Source organism: Xenopus tropicalis, chromosome 3 (assembly GCF_000004195.4).
Source record: "Xenopus tropicalis strain Nigerian chromosome 3, UCB_Xtro_10.0, whole genome shotgun sequence".
Lineage (NCBI taxonomy): Eukaryota > Metazoa > Chordata > Amphibia > Anura > Pipidae > Xenopus > Xenopus tropicalis.
In genome coordinates, this window is record NC_030679.2 from 142,063,901 (window position 1) to 142,082,383 (window position 18,483).

The window sequence follows — 18,483 nt, forward strand, 5'->3', positions numbered from 1 at the left end:
CACGCTAAGTTGACTGTATATTTGCTCTCTGTGCTGGACCAGGCCAATTTTGCACCTAAGGTAAAGATGGGAAAATTCAGTCTTAAGGTTTCCATACACCTTCAGATCCGCTCAGTGGCGATGTCGCCAAGCGAGTGGATCTTCTCCCAATATCCCCCACCAACAGGTGGGCGATATCAGGAGAATCCAGGCTAATTCGATCGAAGAGTATAGAAAAAGTTGGTCCAGGGACCGCAACAACGAGCCGATGCGGTCCCCGATCCGACTAGATTTTTTAACCTGCCTGATCGAGGTCTCTCCGATTTCAGCCCAGATGTTGGTCGGGCAGGCCCGTCGATAGTGCCCATACACAGGCATATTAGCTGCTGAATCGGTCTAAGGGACCCATATCGGCAGGTAGAATTGGCCCGTGTATGGGCACCTTTACACTTGCACATCTAAGGGCTGCCTTATATATTGGAAATAGAAGCTGTATGTCCACTATCAGCGTTGTTCAGAATTACCTGCAGTTGCTAGAGGTCCATCAAGGACACCCTAGTGACTTTTGGGTGATGGTGGTTCTTAGCAATACATGGCAATAGGCAACAGGAAAATACACTGCAACAGGTATATTAGGCAAAGGCAGGAGTAATAAGTAGTCACAGGGATCCCTACCTGTGCTCCTACAGGGCAGACTCTCAAATAATCTGACCGGGATTCCCTGGGAACACTTGGTGGATATTACCAGGATACTAAATCTATTGTCTTTCCTTGGTTGAGTAGGATACTGAGCTAGACAAGCCTAACTAGTGCTAATACAAGACATCACCCTGGGAACAACAACCCTAATACTGACTACTTGTCTTTCCCTGATACCATCCCTTTGACCTTATGTCCTAGGCTCTGGTTCTACATCCTCCCTCCATCTTCGTATGAGGTCCTTCTTTCTGTACCTCCAGGCAAACATCTAAAACTGACATCAACACTAATCCTGCAAGGTTGGCTCCTCATTCCCTGTTTTCTAGCTCTATCTACCTGATGGTACTAGAGTAACTAACATTGAGTTCTTGCTTTGCTCCGGCCGACCGTAGCTCACTAGGCCAGGCAATCTGGTATTTAATAGTGTAACTACCCCTGTTTCTTCTACTAATTAACTGTAGCACTATATAAATAAAATGACATATATAGGTATCATAGTCTACACTACCTGAAGCTCTGGACACACATTCCTCCTCAAGCTTGAGGGTGATATAAGATACAGAGTTGTACAAAATACCTATTGGTACTCAAAGAAACATCCAAAAGCCCAGTGTGAAGGTCCTTAAGGCTGAGAATTGAAGGGAAAACCTATCTTCTATTCTAGATATACTCTTTGTGACACTATGTCCTCTTTGGCACCTCCACACGTCACCCATAAACCCTAGCCTATGCCTTTTGCACTCTTTTACCCTCAGAAACAAGAACTTTCCTACCCAAGAACAAGTTGGAATCTGCGCTCCACCCCCTATTGAATAAGAACTAGGTGGAGGTAGATAAGGCTGTAAAAAAATTTGCTCATCACTATTGCTGTGTTTTGCCCAGCAGATGGAGCTCTTGACCCATCATGGTTCTTTAATTGGAAGGAGTTATTACTATAGAAGTTCAGGAGGAACTGGTCAATGACAAAAGCTAACCATGAAGGAATGTATGGTTATAACTCATGATAGATTTGAGGTCAACAGAGCTAAATAATGTATCATTAGCAAGTTGTTTGCCCGGGAGGGCAGCAGTTAGTCACCCTGGGTGCTCCTTGGAGGAATGCTTCTTAAAACGCTAAGGCTCCTCCTTTGGAGGAACCATCGTATCTTGGTTTTATTGAGGGTCCTGTTACAAAACAACGTTGGAGGTAGAATGGACATGGTTTATATTAAGAAGGAGAGGGCCATTTTGCAGCAATGCCCCTAAGTATAAATCTCCAGCTTCTGCTTCTGGTCACTTCCTTGAGCTTCATGGTGGTCATCGCCTAAGAGCAGAAGGAGGTAACAGCTTCAAGTGATTCACAGGTGGGTGGAAATTCCAAATCTTCCAGGATGGTTCAACAGGCACCCTAAGCTCCATCCCATGTCTGTTAACCGCTTCCCTGCCACAGATCGTAAAATTTACAATCCCATCAAAAGTGCTCCACCTGCTGGTAGTGGAATATGTTACAATACACGTCACGTCCGGGTTTAGAACTTGACTGACATCCTTGGAGCCAATGGGGAACCGCAGTCAAGCTATAATTGGGTAGAGGTGCTTGTCACTAGGCACGTGACGTCTGGGTTTGGAATCTGACTGACATCCTTGTAGGCAATGGGGTACAGGGTTCAATCGGTAATCTCGCAGGAGTTTGCGTGACTGCTGTTCCCCTATACAGGGCTGTTTTTACATGCTCACTCCTTGATGAACCCCCTTTGTATCTTGTTCTCCTGCTGCCTACTTGCACTTTGGAAGACTGCCTGCCTGGGAAGACCCTTCCTGCCAACCCACCAGCCTTGCCCAGGGAACTGGTAAATAAAAAACAAAAGCATGTGGATACAAAAAACAAAAGCATGTGGATAGCTCCTGGCAATAACATATCATGATACAGGTATCGGACCCTTTATCCGGAAACCCATTATCCAGTTACGAATTACAGAAAGGCCATCTCCCATAGACTCCATTTTAATCAAATAATTCACATTTTTAATAATAGTTTTCTTTTTCTCTGTAATAATAAAACACGATCCCAACTAAGATATAATTACTCCTTATCGGGGCAGAACAGCCCTATTGGGTTTATTTAATGGTTAAATGATTCCCTTTTCTCTGTAATAATAAAACAGTACCTGTACTTGATCCCAACTAAGATATAATTACCCCTTATTGGGGGCAGAACAGCCCTATTGGGTTTATTTCATGGTTAAATGATTCCCTTTTCTCTGTAATAATAAAACAGTACCTGTACTTGATCCCAACTAAGATATAATTACCCCTTATTGGGGCAGAACAGCCCTATTGGGTTTATTTAATGGTTAAATGATTCCCTTTTCTCTGTAATAATAAAACAGTACCTGTACTTGATCCCAACTAAGATATAATTACCCCTTATTGGGGGCAGAACAGCCCTATTGGGTTTATTTAATGGTTAAATGATTCCCTTTTCTCTGTAATAATAAAACAGTACCTGTACTTGATCCCAACTAAGATATAATTACCCCTTATTGGGGGCAGAACAGCCCTATTGGGTTTATTTAATGGTTAAATGATTCCCTTTTCTCTGTAATAATAAAACAGTACCTGTACTTGATCCCAACTAAGATATAATTACCCTTTATTTGAGGCTAAACAATCCTATTAGGCTTAATTACTGTTTATATAATTTTTTTAGTAGACTTAAGGTAGGAGATCCGAATTAGAAAGACCCCTTATCCGGAAAACCCCAGGTCCCGAGCATTCTGAATAACGGGTCCTATACCTATACAAAAAATGTACTGATGCTTACTACCATCCATGGTAGGAAATATCATTGTGCGGCGGTAGGGCCCCTAAACACATGGGTGGCATAGATAAAACATATGAAATGCAATACTATTGTAACGCCACCCCGAAAAACAAAGTCCTGGTATATAAAAGCAGCACCAGGCCCCAAATTATCCTTTAACAAGTACCAGCTGCAGTTTTACAGAAATAATCGAGATCCATGGCACGGTTATAACACAGACAATTGTGCAGTCGCCTCTCTCAGATGTAGCTAGGGCACACAGTTTATATCACACACCACCTAGTGCAAAAGAGGTGCTTCTGTGCATACAGAGAGTATTAGTTCAGTCTGACCAATCTGTATTTGCCCACTGCAAGCAAATGTAGGCATACACAATGTTTTCCATAGACTGCAAACACTGCCAGGGTGTTCCACCTGTCTATATGAGCCAGCTTCTGTGATTATAGATGTTGCTGCAACAGGATCAGTTCCAAAGTGCTTGGTTTGAAGGTTGTAGAAGGCAAACAATGGAAGAAAATAAACCAGTTGTGCAAATACAGAGATCTTTCCCGTAAAAGGATTCCCTGCACTCCTGTGCCCTTATAGAGAATTCCGCAAATAATACTCTAGATCAGTGCTGTCCAACTGGTGGCCCACAACCCCCCGCCCCCTGTGTGGCCCCCCCACCTGTCCGGCTGCTGTGACTGGTTACCTTTGTGTAAGTTTTAAATGGTATCAGTACTGAAATACACTGCACCCCTGCACTGTTTCCACCTCATACTCTGCCTGCCCTATGCTGCCTGTGTGTGCATACTCTGCCTGCCCTACCCTGCCTGTGTGTGCCATACTCTGCCTGCCCTATGCTGCCTGTGTGTGCCATACTCTGCCTGCCCTACCCTGCCTGTGTGTGCCATACTCTGCCTGCCCTATGCTGCCTGTGTGTGCCATACTCTGCCTGCCCTACCCTGCCTGTGTGTGCCATACTCTGCCTGCCCTACGCTGCCTGTGTGTGCCATACTCTGCCTGCCCTACCCTGCCTGTGTGTGCCATACTCTGCCTGCCCTACCCTGCCTGTGTGTGCCATACTCTGCCTTCCCTACCCTGCCTGTGTGTGCCATACTCTGCCTGCCCTACCCTGCCTGTGTGTGCCATACTCTGCCTGCCCTACCCTGCCTGTGTGTGCCATACTCTGCCTGCCCTACCCTGCCTGTGTGTGCCATACTCTTCCTGCCCTACCCTGCCTGTGTGTGCCATACTCTGCCTGCCCTACCCTGCCTGTGTGTGCCATACTCTGCCTGCCCTATGCTGCCTGTGTGTGCCATACTCTGCCTGCCCTATGCTGCCTGTGTGTGCCATACTCTGCTTGCCCTATGCTGCCTGTGTGTGCCATACTCTGCCTGCCCTATGCTGCCTGTGTGTGCCATACTCTGCCTGCCCTACCCTGCCTGTTTGTGCCATACTTGTGTGCCATACTCTTCCTGCCCTACCCTGCCTGTGTGTGCCATACTCTGCCTGACCTACCCTGCCTGTGTGTGCCATACTCTGCCTGCCCTATGCTGCCTGTGTGTGCCATACTCTGCCTGCCATATGCTGCCTGTGTGTGCCATACTCTGCTTGCCCTATGCTGCCTGTGTGTGCCATACTCTGCCTGTCCTATGCTGCCTGTGTGTGCCATACTCTGCCTGCCCTATGCTGCCTGTGTGTGCCATATGATGGCATATATGACCCCACTCGTGTGGCAATTGATATAATGAGACAATTTAATGTCACAAAATCATCTTCCTGCCAAACCTAAGGAGAAGGTCTTGCAATTTCCACACGAATAAATGTACCCTTAATCTTCACCCCCTTGCCCAAAGGTACCTTTTGTTACTCACAATGACTGCACCAACATGTCCAAGAGGTTATTTACCCCTTCTCATTATCACCTGTGGGTAGGGTGCAACAGGGGAAAGTATGCAGCAAAGTTTCCTTTTTACTCTTCAGCTTGAATTTGACTTGCAAAGTGGCGAATAGGAGGAAGTCAGCTGCGCAACAATGACCTAAAGCATCTAAGTTCTTTTCAGTGTCTGCAGCTGAAAAAAGGACAACGTCGACGCACCGAACAATACTACTTATAGACAAAATTCCAAAAACCGGTTTTGGGTCATGGGATACTGAGGCAGCAAGTCTGATCCTTAAATCATTCCTATTAGAGTGGTAATTGAAAACCAACTCACTTTGTATGTTCCCATATAGGTTACCTGAAAGCAGTTCTAATGTGTAGCGCTGGCTCCTTCTGAAAGCTCAGACTCAGGCACACTTTACTGCTGCGCTGCAAGTTGGAGTGATATCCCCCCCCCCTCACCCCCAGCAGCCAATCAGCAGAACAATGGGAAGGGAGCAAGATAGCAGCTCCCAGTAGGTATCAGAATAGCACTCAATAGTAAGAAATCCAAGTCCGGCTTGGGACTCCTCCAGTTACATGGGAGTAGGAGAAACAATAGGTTAGCTGAAAGCAGTTCTAATGTGTAGGGCTGGCTGAAAGCTCAGACTCAGGCACAATGCACTGAGATGGCGCCTACACACCAATATTACAGCTACAAATACACTTGTTGGTTCAAGATTAAAATGTTAAAAAATAGAGAAGGCAACTTTGAGGAAGGATCTCGCCGGAGGGGCCCAAAGCCACCGGAGGAGCCCGAAGAAGCTGCTGGAGATGCCTGAAGCCACTGAGGAGCCGAAGAAGTCAACGGAGAAGCTGCTGATGAACTATAAAGGTAAGTTCCACTGAACACCAATGGCACCAATGAAACCCTTACCCCCTGGCCAACAATGTTTTAGGGAGCCCCATTGCCACCAAGGACTGTTTACAGCATTTGAAATAATAATTTGTGTTCTAAACCCAAAAAGGGTCACTAAAAGGTCTTCTGCTTCACATAATTACTGTATTTCCGACATTATCTCCGGTGCTGTTACACAATTGCTGCTTTCCATAGAAATCTGCCAGTTTGGAAATCTCTTTGGCTCCACCCAGTTACCGATAGGGCAGTGAGCTGAAGGGTATGACCCTCACACATAAACATTTCATATAAACTGCCCCATCCAACTGAGTCTGCATAGTGTCCAGTCTGCACCATGGGCTGTAGAACTCTCTGCCTGTCTCTGCTTTTGCTAGTGGCCGGATCCTACGCCCAACAGTGAGTATAAGTCCCCAAAATCCATATCCCAATGTCCATTCTCTGTCTTAGGGTGTTTGTATTGTTCCATTGCCGCAATTCTGCCAAATATTCCCAATGTCTGAGGTATTAGCCTGTATAGATCTGCTGCACCGACTCTCTGTCTGTCTGTATTATTAGCTTTACTGTCTGTATTTTGGAATCATAGGATTATGGAATTGGAAGTTGTTTTGTCCAACACGTTCCTTTCTCATTTTGCTGTGTGCATTTCCCACTGAGTAACCAATTAATTATCTGCCTTGCAAGGGACAAAACATGAACCAAACTCCATGTCTGGTCCTTGCAAGGCAGATAACTAGATTACCAGTGATCAGTAACTGCTCCGACTGTGCTGTAACACCCAGTGAGGGAGCTTTAGCCTACAGGATACTCAATAGAAATGGACACGTTAGCAGTTAAACTGGACTTTCTTGCCAGGATTCCTTCTGCTTTGCATGAACTTGAATTGCTTTTCATGGGATCCGCTCCTTCGGCTCTACATGTATTGAAATGAAAACCCTGCGCTACTCTGTCAAAACTCATCAGTAGTTGGGATCCCCCCAGCAACTGCCCTGCCTGTGCCCTAAACTCAGTGCTTAAGCTTTAGCCTACTTGGGTTCCTTCTCTTATCTTCCCTCTGCAAACTCTACATCAAATGTTTTACTGGCCCGGTCTGGCCTGTCCTACACTCACTCACCCCCGGTCTGGCCTGTCCTACACTCACTCACCCCCGGTCTGGCCTGTCCTACACTCACTCACCCCCGGTCTGGCCTGTCCTACACTCACTCACCCCCGGTCTGGCCTGTCTACACTCACTCACCCCCGGTCTGGCCTATTCTACGCTCACTCACCCCCGGTCTGGCCTATTCTACGCTCACTCACCCCCGGTCTGGCCTATTCTACACTCACTCACCCCCGGTCTGGCCAGTCCTACACTCACTCACCCCCGGTCTGGCCTATTCTACGCTCACTCACCCCCGGTCTGGCCTATTCTACGCTCACTCACCCCCGGTCTGGCCTATTCTACGCTCACTCACCCCCGGTCTGGCCTATTCTACGCTCACTCACCCTCGGTCTGGCCTATTCTACGCTCACTCACCCCCGGTCTGGCCTATTCTACGCTCACTCACCCCCGGTCTGGCCTATTCTACGCTCACTCACCCCCGGTCTGGCCTATTCTACCCTCACTCACCCCCGGTCTGGCCTGTCCTACACTCACTCACCCCCGGTCTGGCCTATTCTACACTCACTCACCCCCGGTCTGGCCTACACTCACTCACCCCCGGTCTGGCCTGTCCTACACTCACTCACCCCCGGTCTGGCCTATTCTACACTCACTCACCCCCGGTCTGGCCTACACTCACTCACCCCTAGTCTGGCCTGCCCTACACTCACTTTTATCTGATACATTAAGAATTCTACTGCTTCAATTTATATTTTTACCTGCAACTTACTTGCTTTCAAGGTTAAAATCCCCTAATAGTTGCCCTTTTATTGGCTCATTTTGATCACCTGACTGTAGCTGGAAAGGGTGGGAGTTACAACAAAGCGTTTTTGCTATTGGGAACTATGGGTGCATGTATTAGGTTCAAGTGGCTCTCTGTTTCCATTTTATAAGAGGTACAGGGAACCCAGTTGGGTTGCTCCCAAAGCATTATGCACAGCCTATTGTGGCCCAATTGTTTTTGGAAAATAAGAGAATTAAAAGTGACCCTACACTGAGTGTACAGCTTGGGCCTGTCCCTTGCATTGGGATCATATCTACAGTTTATAAAGGGTACTGTGTATGAAGTGCACTGTGTATGGGGGCCACTGTGTATTGGGGGGCACTGTGTATGGGGGTACTGACTATGGGGGCAATTGGGGGCACTTTCTATGGGGGCATTGTGTATGGGGGTACTTTTTATGGGGTAATTGGGGGTAATGTCTATGGGGCAATTGGGGGCACTGTCTATGGGGCAATTGGGGGCACTTTCTATGGGGGGTTACTGTCTATGGGGGCACTTTCTATGGGGGGGCACTGTCTATGGGGGGTACTGTGTATGGGGGCAATGAGGGGCACTGTGTATGGGGGCACTGTCTATGAGGGCACTGTGTATGGGGATACTGTCTATGGGGGAACTGTGTATGGGAGTACTGTATATGGGGGTACTGTGTATGGGGGGTACTATCTATGGTGGCTACTGTCTTTGGGGGGCACTGTGTATGGGGGTTACTGTCTATTGGGCCATTGCGGGCACTGTGTATGGGGGGGCAAAACTGGTACATAGTTGTAACTCACTTATAACTGACTGCCTTCTCTCTATATTTGTATTTTATATGTAGGAGTTGCTATATTGTTTTCCTTAGGTAGTACAGTATGAGGGTATAGCACATTTGGGTCTGATCCCACCATTTCATCTATATAAAAGGAGAATTTTTATAAAAAAATGGGGTGTGGTAATTGGGGCGTGGCCACAAAGGTGGGCGCGGTAAAAAAAAGTCTTTTTGTCCCTCTTTTCATTTTTCAAATGTTGGGAGGTGTGCTACATGTCAGCTCTTCTAGAAGATTTTCTGGTAGAGATCTGGCAGTTATGGGAAAGTACAGGTATGGGACCCGTTATCCAGAATGCTCAGGATCTGGGGTTTTGTGGATAAGGGGTCTTTCCATAATTTAGATTGCTATACTACTACGAATATAATTACTATTACTAAAAAAATTTAAATGTGAATTAAAGCCAATATGATCGTTCTGCCCCAATAAGGGGTAATTATATCTTAGTTGGGATCAAGTACAGGTACTGTTTTATTATTACAGAGAAAAGGGAATCATTTAACCATGAAATAAACCCAATAGGGCTGTTCTGCCCCCAATAAGGGGTAATTATATCTTAGTTGGGATCAAGTACAGGTACTGTTTTATTATTACAGAGAAAAGGGAATCATTTAACCATTAAATAAACCCAATAGGGCTGTTCTGCCCCAATAAGGGGTAATTATATCTTAGTTGGGATCAAGTACAGGTACTGTTTTATTATTACAGAGAAAAGGGAATCATTTAACCATTAAATAAACCCAATAGGGCTGTTCTGCCCCAATAAGGGGTAATTATATCTTAGTTGGGATCAAGTACAGGTACTGTTTTATTATTACAGAGAAAAGGGAATCATTTAACCATGAAATAAACCCAATAGGGCTGTTCTGCCCCAATAAGGGGTAATTATATCTTAGTTGGGATCAAGTACAGGTACTGTTTTATTATTACAGAGAAAAGGGAATCATTTAACCATTAAATAAACCCAATAGGGCTGTTCTGCCCCAATAAGGGGTAATTATATCTTAGTTGGGATCAAGTACAGGTACTGTTTTATTATTACAGAGAAAAGGGAATCATTTAACCATTAAATAAACCCAATAGGGCTGTTCTGCCCCAATAAGGGGTAATTATATCTTAGTTGGGATCAAGTACAACAAAACCATATATCTACCCCACAGATGCACTCTGATAACACCAAGCTTGCTACGTGTAGAGACGGAAGAGACCATTGTGGTAGATGCTCAAGGACACAACTCTGCATTTGAGGCCAACATCCTTATCCAGGACTTCCCTCAGAAGAAACTCAGTCTTGCATCAGCCAAAGTCTCCTTGAATAATAACAATGGGTTTCTTGGAAGTGCCACAGTAAAGGTGAGATGGAATGACACGTGACTCTACCTAAAATGGCTGCCCATGATGCGGCCAGTGAATATATGTGGGGTTCTGAGAGGTGTTATTGCGTTTCTGTTGTGTTTGGTAGGGTGAGAGCAGTTTGTGTCGTACCCTGTGTAATATGGGAGATGTTCCGCACCTTTACTGTCTGAGTTGTGCCTATATTGTATTAATAGCCTGTCTTCCTCCAGATTCCCTCTGACCAACTCCCCAAAGAGACAAGAAACAATCAGTTTGTGTATGTCAGTGTGAGCTCCGGTTCATGTACACTGGAGAAAGCTGTGATGTTGCAATACAGCAGCGGCTATATCTTCATTCAGACAGACAAGACTATCTACACCCCAGGATCTAAAGGTAAGGCTGATCATGGCTGCTGAGAGATATAGGAAGCCATTATTTATTGACACCGCTACCTAATTTACCTGTTGTTGCACTTGTGGGAGTTAATGGGTAAAAGACAGTTAAAATTTCAGAAAAAAAAACAATTTATTTGCTTATTAAAGAAAAAATACACCTCTAAACAATGGAGGTCTCTATACAAATATATTGCATGAACAGCTCATATGTAAAACCCTGCTTCATCTAAATAAACCATTTTCATATAAACATACTTGTTTAGTAGTATGTGCCATTGGGTAATCCTAAATAGGAAACTGCCATTTTAAGTACTAAGGGCCGCCCCCTGGGATCATACAATTCATGTTCCACACAAACAAACCAAAGGAACACATACATGTTAGTTCAGCCAATGAATGGGCAGAGTTCTGTCTCTTACTCCCACACTACTTCCTGTTACAGTTAGAGCTGCATCACTTCCTGTCACCTGATCTCTGAGGGAACACACAGCCCATCACAAAATGGCGGCTCAAGGAAAAGGATGTAAAAGGGCAATATTTACTGATATATATATTCCAGTTTGGGGAGATTATTTAATAGGCCACTTAATATGATATAAAGGGGCACTTTTACTAAAACGCTATAGTTTCTCATTTTTTTTCATTTTAAAATTCGACTAAACTCATTGGGGGGAATTCACAAAAGTGGTGATATTCCGACAAAATAAAAGTGGAGATAGATTTGTCGGATTTTCCACCTAAATCACAAACCTCTATCTCCACTTTTGTGAATTTATCTTTTAAACAGACAGTTTTCAGATTTTGTCTTTTTCCCGACATTTTTTTTTATGAATTTGCCTTTAGCTGTTAGTAAATCTGTCGGTGCCACCAAACCCAGTCCCACAGCTACAGGAGCCTTGGGGTAAGGATTTTACCTGCAGGATTTTGCATTTCATTTGCCATTTGCCATTTCACTTTGGGGGCATTTCCTGAGGGGTAATTTTACTTTGCCCAGGGAAACTATACATCATTTTTTCAGGACAATCTGGGCTTTCTAATGTTTTCTATATTTCTGTGTAATTCCACTTCTGTAACAAGATTTAATTGTCTAAAAACCTTCTTCTCTAGCCCCTACTCATTACTGGGCAGCAGCAATCCGGCCCACACGCCAACATGCCCGGTGAATAGAGGTCCAACAGGACTAAGGCCCACTGGGTTTTTATCCAGTGCCTGTTGGGGCCAGTCCAACCCTGTACCCCAATATCCCAGTGTGGGTGCCAGTGTGTATGTGCCACCAAGATGGCTGCTGGGAACAGGTGGGGGCTGATGCTGTCAGGCAGCTCTGTAGTTCAGGACATGCTATGGGGGTGCAGATAAGTTGGGGAAAATGTCAGTGAAGTGATTAAAGAGGGGGCACTGCTGCTAAAACTAAACATTTGCCTGGGAGGCTTTACTTTTCCTTTTAATAAAAATGTTTACAATATATTCACTCAAAATGTTATTATTACCTCACTGATTGAGCTAAAACTAGCATAACCATGCAAATGTGAAACAAAACAGAAGAGCTTAGAATTGATCTGACAGAGTTACACTGAGCTTTACTCCATTTTGAAAATGTCGGGGAAAAATGCCATTAAAACGTCGTATAAATGTCGTTTAAACGACAAATTCACAAAAGTGTCTGTAAACTGTCTTTCTTTCACCAAAAACAGAAAAGTGGCGGTTGAGTCGGAATTTAGACAGATTTCTGTTTGTGAATCTGGTGAAAGTGTTTTCCACCAGTTTTACTCCAAAAAAGGGCTACCTCCACTTTTGTGAATTCCCCCCATTTTCTCTAATGTCTAACTTCTACAAAAAAAAAAAAATCCCATATGAAAAGTCGGAACGGGAAACAGTTGCAACAACTGCTTTTTTTCCCAATTGTCGCCTTGAAAACTCGAAAGTTTCGAATTGTCGCACCATTGGTCATTGGCTTCTACATGAACTTGCCAAGTTTTAGATGGTGAATTGTCTGATTTGGATTTTTAGCCGTTGTGACGAATAGTAAATCTCGGAAAAGGTCACAACTTCTTTTTTCTGCTAATTTTTAAAGCTAAAAATCAGAATCGATAAAAAAAAATCTGTTGGTCAGTACATGGGCCCCAAAGAATCTGTTAAGTTAAGTTTCATTCTTGGGGTTATGGTTTTCTTTAAATATATATTTTAGTGAAACATTATCTGATTTGGTTCATTGGAGGATTACAAGGAAGCCCAGCAGGCAGCACAGGGCTCAATGTAGACAATTATATGAGTGGTTGATGCTGCCTCTCATTGGTAGTGTGGGAGGGTATTGTTGGGAAGAACAGGGGGTGGGGCCTACCATAGACACAGGCAGTTATGTAGCTGTGGAGGACAAAGGCCGATGCATGGATCTTTTCAATACAATACAATTTCCTCTTCTCTTGGTCACATTCTTGCTCTTCAGTCAAACAGCAATGCCCTTTGTATTCTCACCAACATACTCAATCTATTTCTCCACAGTTATGTATCGGGTTTTCTCCATGAACTACAAGATGAATCCAATTACAAAACCAATGGTCGTCGAATTTTTGGTAGGTCATGAGTAGGCACCTTGAGTCATGAGTAGGCAGCTAGAATCATGAGTAGGCAGCTTGAGTCATGAGTAGGCAGCTAGAGTCATGAGTAGGCAGCTTGAGTCATGAGTAGGCAGCTAGAGTCATGAGTAGGCAGCTAGAGTCATGAGTAGGCAGCTAGAGTCATGAGTAGGCAGCTAGAGTCATGAGTAGGCAGCTAGAGTCATGAGTAGGCAGCTAGAGTCATGAGTAGGCAGCTAGACTGGAATTGAGGGGAAGCAGAGAAGAGATCCCCTGCCTCATATATTATTATTATTAGTAGTAGTAGTACTAGTAGAGGTGGTAGTAGTTGTATCTTTTCTTTTTTTTTGTTTTCACATGAAAGAGCCCTGCAGAATAATGTTATATCCTCCAGAAAGGTGTTTTTCTTGCTCAAAACTTTTCTACACCATGAAGTTGCCCTACTCTATCAATTTATACTTAGTGTTTCAGTTTTTACAATTTGCCAGACTTTGCCATATGTGCATGTTTGTGGGAAAACTAGATGTACGGTCCCTCTGTATGCTCAGCCATAACTCTGAGTTTAACAAAGGCCTTGTCTCTGTAGAACCCAGATGGCATCGTTGTGATGAGAGAGACCTTCCGCCCTACCAGTAAATCCGGGATCTCGTCTGAGACATATGATCTGCCCAAGCTTGTGAGGTAAGGCCTTCCAAAACCGCCTTCCCACCCTCTCTGGCATGTGTGTTGTTCACTCTACTCGGTAGCCGGGACCCAGGAGCGCACCCCTGCCCCTCTCTTTGCCGGCACATACCTTAATAAACTGACGCGCTCTCCTCTTATCTCGCTGGTGCTCTGATGCATGCGCAGTAAGGGGTAGCGTACACGTACGCCGTCATTCAAACAGAGAGAGCTGGTCCGTTGCAAAGTGAGAAAAGTTCTGAAGTTTGTTGCTGGCTGCTGGCACAGGTACAGATTGGGGGCTTGGGGCAATATGATGGCTGCTGGCACAGGTACAGACTGGGGGTTTGGGGGCAATATGAGGGATTGGCTGCTGCTGGCACAAATACAGATGGGGGGGCAATATAGTGGCCACTGACACAGGCACATAGGTCAATAAAATGGCTGCTGGCAGCCTGGCACAGGAACATGGGGGCAATCAGGAAGGGTAGGGGTGCTGATTGAAGCCCTTGCTTAGGGTGCCAAAATACCTTGGCCCAGCCCTGCTTTTGCCTGACCCTCACCTGTGAATCTTTGCTGCCTGCCACGACCCGGACTCGTTTGACTGTTCTTCTGCCTACTCCTTCGGTACTACGCTATTTGGCCTTCCAGCTTCTCTCCGCTGCTGTAATTTCTATCTCACCCCCACCCCAGTGATAATTACATAACACAACCGATTATGCTGTTCCAGTATCTACTGGGTTCTTTTCATTTGTTTCTCAGCTGTTTTCATAGAATTAAGGAATAAGACACCAATTGCACTTCTCCTAGATCCTGACAAGGACCATAAAGTCCCCAAAGTGACCAAAGTCAGTCACCTTTATGCTCACATGTTGCACTGCTGCTGTCTGCACTTCCATACGTATGTTTAACTCCTACATTAATCATTAATTGGTCAGTCAAAGTTTCCAATTAAACGGACATTCAAGGGAAATGCTGTCAGAGCATGATGGGTGGTTTTGTTCACACACATACACCCTCAGTATTCTATTGGATGCAATTGGCAAATAACCATATCTCCTTTGTATCTGCACTAATAAATTGGCAGCGTCGGGATATGGACCGTCTCAGCAAAGTATGAAGATACCCCTCAACAGGATTACACCACCAATTTTGAAGTGAAGGAATATGGTAAGTAGATTTTTTTTTATATTATTGATTATATACCCACCCAAGGGTTACCCCCCCTAAGGCTGCTGCAGGCCCTTGGGTGCCTATATATATAGATACAGCCCTGCCGGCCAGGATTTAAGCGGCCTGGTCTGTAAAAACAATTAATGATGCCAATGTTATTGATAAAAGGTTAAAAAGAAAGGAAGGCCCATATTTTTTATAGAGAAGGTGGCAACCCCACCCAATCAGAATTGCCACTTTATAGCACTGGGCACCTGTAGTTGTAGCTTTTTTCTCAGCTAAAAAAGTTTTATTTTTCTCTTTGCAGTACTGCCCACAATAGAAGTCACTCTGAAGCCAGAAAATACTTTCTATTATATTCCTTCTGAGAAATTTTCAGTGGATATTGAGGCACAGTGAGTACTTGTAAATAGATGTATTTCTCTGCTATAGGGGTCAGTGACACTCAGTGAGTATCTGTGCAGGGTGAGTGGGGGTATAGGGGTCAGTGACACTCAGTGAGTATCTGTGCAGGGTGAGTGGGGGGGTATAGGGATCAGTGACACTCAGTGAGTATCTGTGCAGGGCGAGTGGGGGTATAGGGGTCAGTGACACTCAGTGAGTATCTGTGCAGGGTGAGTGGGGGGGTATAGGGATCAGTGACACTCAGTGAGTATCTGTGCAGGGCGAGTGGGGGTATAGAGATCAGTGACACTCAGTGAGTATCTGTGCAGGGTGAGTGGGGGGTATAGGGATCAGTGACACTCAGTGAGTATCTGTGCAGGGCGAGTGGGGGTATAGAGATCAGTGACACTCAGTGAGTATCTGTGCAGGGTGAGTGGGGGGTATAGGGATCAGTGACACTCAGTGAGTATCTGTGCAGGGTGAGTGGGGGGTATAGGGATCAGTGACACTCAGTGAGTATCTGTGCAGGGTGAGTGGGGGGTATAGGGGTCAGTGACACTCAGTGAGTATCTGTGCAGGGTGAGTGGGGGGTATAGGGGTCAGTGACACTCAGTGAGTATCTGTGCAGGGTGAGTGGGGGGTATAGGGATCAGTGACACTCTGAGTATCTGTGCTGGGTGAGTGGGGGGTATAGGGATCAGTGACACTCAGTGAGTATCTGTGCAGGGTGAGTGGGGGGTATAGGGATCAGTGAAACTCAGTGAGTATCTGTGCAGGGTGAGTGGGGGGTATAGGGATCAGTGACACTCAGTGAGTATCTGTGCAGGGTGAGTGGGGGGTATAGAGGTCAGTGACACTAAGTGAGTATCTGTGCAGGGTGAATGGGGGTATAGGGGTCAGTGACACTCAGTGAGTATCTGTGCAGGGTGATTGGGGGGTATAGGGATCAATGACACTCAGTGAGTATCTGTGCAGGGTGAGTGGGGGGTATAGGGATCAGTGACACTCAGTGAGTATCTGTGCAGGGTGAGTGGGGGGTATAGGGGTCAGTGACACTCAGTGAGTATCTGTGCAGGGTGAGTGGGGGTATAGGGGTCAGTGACACTCAGTGAGTATCTGTGCAGGGTGAGTGGGGGGTATAGGGATCAGTGACACTCAGTGAGTATCTGTGCAGGGTGAGTGGGGGTATAGGGGTCAGTGACACTCAGTGAGTATCTGTGCAGGGTGATTGGGGGGTATAGGGATCAATGACACTCAGTGAGTATCTGTGCAGGGTGAGTGGGGGGTATAGGGATCAGTGACACTCAGTGAGTATCTGTGCAGGGTGAGTGGGGGGTATAGGGATCAGTGACACTCAGTGAGTATCTGTGCAGGGTGAGTGGGGGGTATAGGGGTCAGTGACACTCAGTGAGTATCTGTGCAGGGTGAGTGGGGGGTATAGGGGTCAGTGACACTCAGTGAGTATCTGTGCAGGGTGAATGGGGGGTATAGGGATCAGTGACACTCAGTGAGTATCTGTGCAGGGTGAGTGTGGGGTATAGGGGTCAGTGACACTCAGTGAGTATCTGTGCAGGGTGAGTGTGGGTATAGGGATCAGTGACACTCAGTGAGTATCTGTGCAGGGTGAGTGTGGGGTATAGGGGTCAGTGACACTCAGTGAGTATCTGTGCTGGGTGAGTGGGGGTATAGGGATCAGTGACACTCAGTGAGTATCTGTGCAGGGTAAGTGGGGGTATAGGGGTCAGTGACACTCAGTGAGTATCTGTGCAGGGTGAGTGGGGGTATAGGGGTCAGTGGCACTCAGTGAGTATCTGTGCAGGGTGAGTGGGGGGGTATAGGGGTCAGTGACACTCAGTGAGTATCTGTGCAGGGTGAGTGGGGGGTATAGGGATCAGTGACACTCAGTGAGTATCTGTGCTGGGTGAGTGGGGGGTATAGGGATCAGTGACACTCAGTGAGTATCTGTGCAGGGTGAATGGGGGGTATAGGGATCAGTGACACTCAGTGAGTATCTGTGCAGGGTGAGTGGGGGTATAGGGATCAGTGACACTCAGTGAGAATCTGTGCAGGGTGAATGGGGGGTATAGGGATCAGTGACACTCAGTGAGTATCTGTGCAGGGTGAGTGGGGGGTATAGAGGTCAGTGACACTCAGTGAGTATCTGTGCAGGGTGAATGGGGGGTATAGGGATCAGTGACACTCAGTGAGTATCTGTGCAGGGTGAGTGGGGGTATAGGGATCAGTGACATTCAGTGAGTATCTGTGCAGGGTGAATGGGGGGTATAGGGATCAGTGACACTCAGTGAGTATCTGTGCAGGGTGAGTGGGGGGTATAGGGATCAGTGACACTCAGTGAGTATCTGTGCAGGGTGAGTGGGGGTATAGGGATCAGTGACATTCAGTGAGTATCTGTGCAGGGTGAGTGGGGGGTATAGGGGTCAGTGACACTCAGTGAGTATCTGTGCAGGGTGAGTGGGGGTATAGGGATCAGTGACATTCAGTGAGTATCTGTGCAGGGTGAGTGGGGGGTATAGGGGTCAGTGACACTCAGTGAGTATCTGTGCAGGGTGAGTGTGGGGTATAGGGATCAGTGACATTCAGTGAGTATCTGTGCAGGGTGAGTGGGGGTATAGGGATCAGTGATACTCAGCGAGTATCTGTGCAGGGTGAGTGGGGGTATAGTGAGTATCTGTGCAGGGTGAGTGGGGGGTATAGGGGTCAGTGACACTCAGTGAGTATCTGTGCAGGGTGAGTGGGGGGTATAGGGGTCAGTGACACTCAGTGAGTATCTGTGCAGGGTGTGTGGGGGTATAGGGGTCAGTGACACTCAGTGAGTATCTGTGAAGGGTGAGTGGGGGGTATAGGGGTCAGTGACACTCAGTGAGTATCTGTGCAGGGTGAGTGTGGGGTATAGGGATCAGTGACACTCAGTGAGTATCTGTGCAGGGTGAATGGGGGGTATAGGGATCAGTGACACTCAGTGAGTATCTGT

At 46.1% G+C, this 18,483-nt stretch overlaps 1 protein-coding gene across 1 annotated transcript in view; it reads left to right on the plus strand.

Moving 5' to 3' along the window:
- The first annotated feature begins 6,533 nt into the window (after positions 1-6,533).
- LOC108646250 (complement C3) overlaps positions 6,534-18,483 on the plus strand; it is a 73,171-nt gene continuing 61,221 nt past the window's right edge. The window contains exons 1-7 of the mRNA XM_031899490.1: positions 6,534-6,639; positions 10,132-10,324; positions 10,537-10,699; positions 13,201-13,271; positions 13,861-13,955; positions 15,022-15,104; positions 15,415-15,502. Of these exons, the coding sequence (XP_031755350.1) occupies positions 6,578-6,639; positions 10,132-10,324; positions 10,537-10,699; positions 13,201-13,271; positions 13,861-13,955; positions 15,022-15,104; positions 15,415-15,502 (755 nt within the window). The 5' untranslated portion in view covers positions 6,534-6,577. The remainder of the gene's footprint in view (positions 6,640-10,131; positions 10,325-10,536; positions 10,700-13,200; positions 13,272-13,860; positions 13,956-15,021; positions 15,105-15,414; positions 15,503-18,483) is intronic.